Source organism: Grammomys surdaster, unplaced genomic scaffold (genome assembly GCF_004785775.1).
Source record: "Grammomys surdaster isolate TR1022 unplaced genomic scaffold, NIH_TR_1.0 174, whole genome shotgun sequence".
In the NCBI taxonomy this organism is placed as follows: domain Eukaryota; kingdom Metazoa; phylum Chordata; class Mammalia; order Rodentia; family Muridae; genus Grammomys; species Grammomys surdaster.
Window position 1 is genome coordinate 26,011,829 of NW_021604622.1, and position 9,624 is coordinate 26,021,452.

At 38.7% G+C, this 9,624-nt stretch overlaps 1 protein-coding gene and 1 pseudogene across 1 annotated transcript in view; both read right to left on the reverse strand.

The window, feature by feature from the left end:
* Positions 1 to 1,581: 1,581 nt before the first annotated feature.
* Positions 1,582 to 4,703, reverse strand: LOC114621308 (annotated as a pseudogene).
* Positions 4,704 to 6,493: 1,790 nt separating this feature from the next.
* Positions 6,494 to 9,624, reverse strand: part of LOC114621367 (zinc finger protein 420-like) — a 12,830-nt gene continuing 9,699 nt past the window's right edge. The window contains exon 4 of the mRNA XM_028767619.1: positions 6,494 to 9,130. Within this exon, the coding sequence (XP_028623452.1) occupies positions 7,242 to 9,130 (1,889 nt within the window). The 3' untranslated portion in view covers positions 6,494 to 7,241. The remainder of the gene's footprint in view (positions 9,131 to 9,624) is intronic.

Genomic DNA, 9,624 nt, shown 5'->3' on the forward strand with positions numbered 1-9,624 from the left:
ATTGTCTCTCTTTTTATGGAGTATCTGTCAGCATGAGTATATGTGTGTGTGTGCATGTGTTCATGTATGTGAGTGCAGGGTTATGTGTATTCTGGTACACATATGGAGGTCATGAGGAACTATGACAGGTCAAAGAAAGAAGTCATAATGAATAAATAAATAAAGAGGTCACAATGAATAGAAACCAAAAAGGCCACTGTTTTATACTGCTCAGTAATGACTAGTCAGTAAATACATCCTGTCTGTTCCTATCCTGTTAGCAACAGTTTGAGTTATAAAGACATACTGTGTGTGTGTGTGTTTGTACACATATATATATGATGTATATGTAGAAATATATATCTGATAAATATATATAAGTATCTGATGTTTGGGGAGATGGCTCTAGGAAGAGAGATGATGTTTTGTTTTGTTACAAACTCCGAGGCAATACGAAACCCAGAAAGTTGCTTTGTAACAAGGGTAGTAATAAAAACACACTTTTACTTTACTTTGATACACTACCAATCAAGAGTACAGCAGAATAAAGCTTCCCAATTATATCATTGCACAGTGTGGCTAATAAAACCCCACAGTGAAAAGGAGCTTGAGATGTAACTTCCTTGAATTACAAGCAGATTTTAGATTTTAATTAATAAAGTAAATAAGGGTCATAGTTACAAATGCCCTAAATGAGATTTCTGTATTACTACAATATATTTAATAAATATTTAACATAAAATTTTACTGTATTTGTGATTTCAGCCTTCCCTTAAGATTAAAATTTTATACTAAAAACCAGTAATTAGGTATTGTTGTGTTCGTCAGTAATGACACAACTCAGATTGCTGATTACAACATGAAAACTTAAGACCATTGTGTGTGAGAGAGCTGGAGCATAGAGTCCTGTGTGAGATGGAGCATAGAGTCCTGTGTGAGACGGAGCATACAGTCCTGTTTAAGTAGTATGGCTTTGTGGGGCTGTAGCCGTTCACTGTCCTCCAGTGGCAGCAAAGCCTGGACCCTTAGATGTTCTTAATGTCTTCCCGTTATCATGTCTTCGTTCCCCCTTTGGAATTCCATGCCCTTATAATTAAATACCCTTTACAAGTTCTTAGTTCCTGGAGAGCTGAAGAAAGTAATCAGAGTGAGAAAATCCTGGAGAATATCAATCTTGGTTTGTAGTCATTAAATTAGACCTTTCTTTTTATGGTATAACTCCATTCTTGGCTTCCTCATTTTTTTTAAAACTGATTTAGTTAAGCGGAAATGAGTCGGCCAGTGTTGACTATATTGACAAAAAATGTATTTGAAGGAGAGTTACCAGAACATAGAAATGGAAGTCAGCTTCCTGAGATGGTAGCTTCTTGTTCCCAGAAGACATTTCAAGGGAGAATGGTGGGAAACATGAGTGGGTATCTAAACAGGACCAGTAGGGGAACAGAAGGACTCAACGTTACTATAAAAAGCTCAATCTACAGACTGATTTTTTGGCACCTTCCATGAGTAGGGACAACACTGTCACTTTTGGTGTCTTTCAACGGGATCTTCTTTCTTTTTTTTTTTCAACATCCAAAACTTTTTTAACTATAAGATCCAAGGTTAGTTTTTGTAGCCTCGGCTGGCCCTTTGGCCCCTGGCACGCTCGAATTTCCGGCCCTTGGAATGGACATAGGGTTTGGTGTGGCTGTGTGGGGTTCCTGGGGCCTTGCCAAAATGTCGGTACACCTCTCGGCCCTTCCGAGGACCAGACAGGAGCACAGTGCCTTGGGAGACTCCAGAGCCATCTGGTCAAAGGTGAGGATCTTACCCCCAGCCTTGAGGATGTGACTTCGGCCCGGCTGCTCACCCGCAGTGCACACACCTTCCGCTTGGGCACTTCCAGAATCCGCACGTCATCTGTGACTGTCCCCACAACCACAGCGGTCTTGTTCTCCCGGCCAGGAAGCTTCATCTTTCGGATCATCCGGGACAGGGACAGAGGTGGCCGGTTAGTGCGGCTCATAAATAACCTCTTCAGCACAACCTGATTGAAGGTGGAGTTGGTACGTCTGGCCAGAAACCTGTACAGCTTGACTAGCAGCCGGAAGTAGATATCCTGGCTCTTGGGCTCCTTGCGCGGAACCTTTCGGTCCTTGTTGTGGTGAATATCAACACCCACGATGGCGTCTCTTGCTCAGCCAGGTCCAGAAAGACCGGGATCTTCTTTCTTTACAAAATGCTCAATTCTTGGCCCATTCGAAGCAATGAGTTTAGCAATCCCCTAGGTAATCCCCAGCACCCTTATTAAATATTGATTTAATAGACCTCAAACTGTATTTAGCCATTTAAAAAAAATGAATGAAAATAATTGGCATGACTTTAGACATAGTCAAAATAAAGTCGTGCCCCTTCACGGACACAGGCACATGAATCTTTAAGGAGCACTACACTATTCAACCATATTTAAGAATATTTCAAACAGCTGGTTGTGGTGGCGCAGGCCGGTAGGATTTGCTGAAGGAGGCAGAGGCAGGAGGATCACAAGTCTGAGGCCAGGCTGGGCTACACATTTTGGGGGGAGTGGGGAGGGGAACATGGAGGCGGATGTTCGAATGTCTCCGCCAGTCAAAGATAGTTGGTATATCTAGGTTGGGATTGGGTTACACTTCTGATTGTATGGGCATCTTGTTATTGAGCATTACCAAACTTATAAAGCCTTCGATTAATGTTTTTTAAAAAGTTACTAATAAAAAAAAATATTTCAAACAGATTATCCAGCATGTTAGGAAGGGAGACAATTCCCCGGCATAAAAGGTTAATTTAACTTAAGTCACTCAGTTACCTGACATTAGTAGAATCAAGGTGAAAACCAATGGCCACACAGATAAGCGCAAGAAAAAGCACTGACAAAAGTTAGGCATAATCTCTTGACCAATCCTATCAGGAAAAAATATGTACAGATAAAAAATTTCCAATATTTTGTGGGTGCATACATATTTAAAAACTTCAGCTAACATCAAAATCAGTAGTCAAGAGACACCATCTTTTCTTCAATGATCCCACATAAGACAGGAATGGCCACTCTCTGAAGTACTAGATTATTAGCTATTTCCAGATGAAATTATCCCAAAGACTCACTCTCTCCCCAATTTAACTCAGTGAAGGTTCAAGACATAGAAATCAGCATTTAAACTTGTAAGATTCAGGGTCTGGTAAGCAAGCTCAGAGGGAGAGACTTAGTAATGACCATGCAGAAGACCCAAGTTTGGTTTGCAGACTTCATCTCAAGTGGCTCACAACCACTTACAACTCCACCTCAATGGGAATCCAGTGTCTCTAGTCTGTGTACCTTCACTCACATGCACATGCCCACATACAGGCACATACACACAATTAAAGATAAAGAACTATTTAAACATGTGAAAATTCAACTGCACTTCTTTACAGAAATTGTAATCTGTCTGGATAAGAAATCAGGGAAATCATCTTATTTATAACTACACCAGGAAAAATAACAGGAATAAATTAAACCAAGAAAATGACAAGGGCTGGATGAAAATTTAAAACATTGATAAAGGAAATCAAAGAGAATATTAAGGAATTGTACAGCATTCTTTGTTCATAAATTGAAATAATATATAGTGTCCAAATTCCCACAGTTCAGAAAAGCAATCTACAGCCACAATGCAGTACCAATCAAAATGCCAATGGCATCATCCATGAAGTGAAATTTGTTCAAAGTGAGGAGAGAAATGGGCCCATTATATCTGGAGATCAAGGAGAATATTGTCTGTGGCATACCTGGAGCCTGACATGCAAGAGTCTGAGGAGATGTCAGAGGGAACATGGTTTAGCAAATCCTTCTAGAAGGCTTGCCTATGCCGCTAGGTTCCATAGAGCAAGAGAGAAGTTGTAGGGTTAGCCAGGGTGCAGACAGATGTATGCATGACTGCCACAGGGATGTAAAGTCCTAGAGAGCTATTTATCAAATTTTGCCATATATAATGTATATTATAATATATATATTAGATATACGTGTTCTGTGTATCTCCATCCCATCTTCTGACCTACAAAACAGACTTAAAGTTTTGATAACATTACATTGTCTGAAACATCCTATTATTACAACCAATTAAATGAGCTCTAGAAACTAGGAGAGCTTCAGAACTATGACGGGTACGTACCTCGTGAACCTCAATGTGTCTGTCTAGCGTCACATCTAACTAGCTTTGGAGAACAGCCTTTAAAAATATCACACAGTATAAAAGCCGAGTCCCCTTAAAACATGCAAAGTCTCTGACATGTTCCAAGCGTCTCTAAAACAAAGTCGGTCTTAAATTCCAAAGTCTGAAAAATTATCCAGCCTCTCAACTGAGAGTTCCTGTAAAAATCAAAAACAAATTGAGTATTTTCTGATACCTAGAGACTAAAGAATCAAGACACGGTCACTCAAATCAGAGCAAACCCTAAATCCAGCAGTGTAAAATAACAATGTTTGATGTCTGGGACTGACAATCTTCCGGGCTCCAAAGAGCCAGGCCTTTCCCTGACTCTACCATACACAGCAAAGCCTACTTGTCTTGTAATCTCTGGGTGGTTCCTGTTCCCCTGTTGCTTAGTGCCATGGTACTGGCATCCATGAAATGCAAGAGCCTGTACTGCCACTGCCTGAACACTCGCCAATAGCCTCTCTTGGCTCTCTTCAGAGACCTAGGCACTACCACATAGTGCCAAGACTCCATTTTTATGACCCCCTTCAAGCCTGGGGTTTCTAGTACAACTGGGGCTGCAGTTTCACCAATCGCCTCTCCCAACCCCTCAGAATGCCAAGGCTCAGCTACTCTCCAGATCCCCTTCATTCCTTGAAAACCAGTACCATCCAAAAGATTCAGTTGCCAATACAAGGTACCTGTACTGCACTTCCTCCATACATGTTTCCCTGAAACTCATGATCTATGAAGCTTAGTCTTTACCTGTACAAACTGATTCAGTGAACTTATTGACTATTAAGATGTACCTTATCAAACAGATGAGAACAAGTTCAAAAAAATGACTTAAATTGTGTTGAAAATATATATAATGATACAAGACAATGTATATGCATATAGAAATCCTGGGATTAAAATTTCAAAGTAATTTCTGAAAACCATTAAACAGCATCAAGATATTCTTAAAAGCACATAGCTGGCCAAATAACATTTTGTGGACTTCGACAATATATTAGGTGATGTATGATTTCTCATATGAGAGTCAGCATCAAGAGACATAAAGCTAGTATCCATGCCACTTTGTAGAAATTTCCATATAGTCAAGTGTGTGTGTGTGTGTGTGTGTGTGTGTGTGGTTTGTATCTGTCTTTTTCAGGAAATGATATGGTTAACAGTTTCCTACGGAGTGTCAACTATTTAAACTTTTTACTTCAACAATTACTCTTCTTACAACCTTCAACTCAACTAGCCAGTTTCTACCACCCATCACTGATAAGCCAAGTAACACCCAAATTAAGAGTGAAAGGCAAAAATCAAAAACTAAATAATAAAAAACAGATTTATTCAATGTAACCACACTGGGAAAAAGAGATACAATAACTTGCCAGTCCATTTTCAGAATCCTAACACATGAGGGTATTATATAAATATAATATATTTACAAGTAATACATATATATAATAAATATAAAAATAAATATAATAAAATACAATAAATAGAAGGCAAAAGGGACACACAACTAAGCAGCCCAACCAAGGTGTGGTCTACTGCCCACCACAGTCACAGCTGCACGTCTCTCCTTCAAGATTAGCCTTTCTAGCTATTACATAAACTAAGTCTTTCTTTCTCCAAAAGGCACGGCCCTCCTATGGATACCCCAGGGCTTTTTCTTCTCCCAGCAGGATCTTAGAGAAATTCTAATTTCTTGAGGGCCACTGTAGCAATAGCTTGAAAGGAGAGTGTTTCTATGAGAATATAGCAATTCCTGACAGCCAGGCCAGGTGCAGTTACAAGCATGTACGTACACAATGGTGCTTCAAATGTTCTCTTAATTCCTAACGTTTATTTCATTGTAAAAGTAGGATATTTCAATGTAGTAAATATCAAAATTTGAGTGGGTTTTACAGGTCAAAGGGTGGTGTGTGTGTGTGTGTGTATTATATATATTATATATATAATAGCCATAATGTCTACATAGCAAGTAGCCATGCCACCATTTTCAAATATGTATATACGCATTTAATAAAAACTGATAAATAGTAATACAGTTCAAGATTCAGAAAGCTAAGACATAATTACCCACCTAAAACTACTTAATTCCTAGTTACCACAAGAAGGGGATGCACAAATATGTAACATATTGGAATTACATCCTCCAAATACTTTGAAAGACACTGGCATTTGGGATACAATGATCATTTATTCAAATAATTCTCAGCAGTATATATCTAAAACCTGACATCTACCTCCTTTAGGAAGGTGGAATATTTTAATGTTTATGATAAAATAATGTTACACAATAAAAACATATACACTACATTATGAACCATTCAAATTTGTTTATTTAAAAACATAAGTTTCACACACAGCCTCTATTTTATATCTACTCTATTGCCTCTGAGGAAAAAGAACTATACTAAAATCAATTAGGAACTGGTCTTGTTCTTTTGACACACTCTGAGAATTGTGCTAACTTGTTTTCAAACATGAATATGTAAATTTACATAGTAACTAAGGTTTTATCAATAAGTTGATATCATTACTGAGTTTGTATGATTCTGATGTCTATGATGATTTATTTCTATCATATCTAATAATGTTCCCTAACTGATAAGCAATATTTACTTCATTTTTTTAGGAGATTTGTCACCTCTGGTAACTCTCATACCCATTAAGATCTGAGGTATAAGCTTTACTAGATTCCATGTTTGAATATACATAATGTCTTCCAGAATAATTACTCTGCTCACACATACTGAACAAAGTTCCTTCCGAAGTCAGAAAATGGAGAAGATTCCTATGAAGCATGAGTTCACGGATGAGGGGCGAGCAGTCAGTAAAGGCCTTGGCATATTACTGACATGTGCAGGCTTCCTCAGTACAAATTCTCTATCAATAAGACATGAAGAAGAGTTAAGAGAGGTGCAACACTATTTGAACTTGTAGGCTTTCTTTCATGCATGATTTTTTACATTGTATATGTACAGAACACTTATTAATTAGTCACCTTTTTTCATCCCCACAGTTTCTCACTAGTACAGTTTTTTGAGCTAAGCATTACCTAAGTAATAACTAAAGGCCTTGCCAAATTCCTTGAATTTCTAGGGTTTCAATTCCAATATGAATCCGTTGATGTCGAATAAGGCTTGAGCTATTATTAAAAGCTTTACTACATTCTTTGCATGCATAGGGTTTCTCTCCAGTGTGAATTCTTTGATGTTTAATTAGGGCTGAATGATTATTAAATGCTTTGTCACATTCCTTGCATTTATAAGGTTTTTCTCCAGTATGAATTCTCTGGTGTTGAATGAATGTTGAATAAATGCTAAAAGCTTTGCCACACTCTTCACACGTGTACGGTTTCTCACCGGTATGGATTCTCTGATGCTTCCTCAGGTATGAAGAACAGATAAATGCCTGGCCACACTCTTCACATTTGTAGGGTTTTTCCCCAGTATGGATTCTTTGGTGTAGAATAAGACATGAAGATTTAGCAAAGGCTTTCCCACATTCTTTGCATGTGTAGGGTTTCTCTCCAGTATGAAGCCTCTGATGATACTTAAAATATGAGGAACACCTAAAGGCCTTGCCACATTCTTTGCATTTGTATGGTTTCTCTCCAGTGTGAATTCTTTGGTGTACAAGAAGGCTTGAAGAATTAACAAAGGCCTTGCCACATTCTTTGCACGTGTAGGGCTTCTCTCCAGTGTGAAATCTCTGGTGATTCCTGAGGTATGAAGACGATCTAAAGGTTTTGTCACATTCTCTGCATGTGTAGGATTTCCCCCCAGTATGAAATCTCTGATGATACTTAAGGTACGAAGAACAGCTAAAGGCTTTGCCACATTCTTTGCATTCATATAGTTTCTCAATAGCATGAATCTTCTGATGCTTATGTAGGTACGAAGAACAGATGAACGTCTGGCCACACTCCTCACACTTATATGGTTTCTCTCCACTGTGAATTCTCCCATGCTGGTTAAGGTGAGACGAACAGTTAAAGGCTTTGCCACACTCTTTGCATTTGTAGGGTTTCTCTCCAGTGTGAATTCTCTGGTGTTGAGAAAGTGATGAGCGAAAAATAAAAGCCTTGCCACAATCTGCACACTTATAAGGTTTTTCTCCACTGTGAATTTTTTGGTGCCGAGAAAGGGCTGAGCAATTATAAAAGGCCTTGCCACACTCTTCACATTTATAGGGCTTCTCTCCACTGTGAATTCTTTGGTGTTGAGTAAGAGCTGAACAGTTATTAAAGGCTTTGCCACATTCCTCACATATGTAACGTTTTTCCCCAGTGTGGATTCTACGGTGTTGGTTAAGACTGGAAGAACAGTTAAAGGCTTTGCTACACTCTTTACATTTGTAGGGTTTCTTTCCAGTGTGAATAATTCGGTGTTGTTTAAGATGTGACGAACAGTTAAAGGCCTTGCCACATTCTTCACATTTGTAGGGTTTTTCTCCAGTGTGGATTCTCTGGTGCTGAGAAAGTGATGTGGGAAAATTGAAGGTCTTGCCGCACTCTGCACACTTGTAGGGCCTTTCCCCAGTATGGATTCTTTGGTGTCGTGTACGGGCTGAGCAATTGTTAAAGGCTTTGCCACATTCTTCACACTTGTATGGTCTCTCTCCTGTATGAATTCTTTGGTGCTGAGTAAGAGCTGAAGAATTGTTAAAGGCTTTGCCACATTCACATTTGTAGGGTTTCTCCCCAGTGTGAATTCTATGGTGTTGGTTAAGGCTTGAAGAACATGTAAAAGCTTTCCCACATTCTTTACATTTGTAGGGTTTTTCTCCAGTGTGAGTTCTGTGGTGTTTGTACAGTGTTGATCGAACATTAAAGGACTTGCCACACTCATCACACTTGTAAAGTTTTGCTCCAGGATGAATTTTATGGTGCTGAATAAGAAGTGAGTTCCAAGGAAAGGTCTTGCCACATTCTTTAAATTTATAAGGTTTTATTCCTGTTGAGTAAAGGTGGACAGATCAGTAAAAGATTAACCATATAGCTATAATTATAAAGCTTATCTTTCATACAGATACTTATACCCCAAGATACAGTTCTGATACAGTTCTAAATGCAATTTACTCTTATGTTAATGGGAAAACAGACTTGGTTCCATAACTATTCATTGCAGCACTAGTCAAAAAATAGATAATAAATGAAATAACATAAACTTCCACTGACAACAGTGGAACATTACTCAAAATTTTAAAAGTAATTACTTTAAAACCAGGAAAATGGCTCAGATGATAAAGGTGTCTGATTCCCAGGGACCCACATGGTGGAAGGAGCAAACTGAATCCTATAAGTTGTCTTCTGACTACATGTATGAACCAGAAACCCTTAGTAGACACACACACACACATATATACACACATACACACACACATACAAACACAGAGACACATACACACCCATACACACCCATACACACCCATACACACCCATACACAC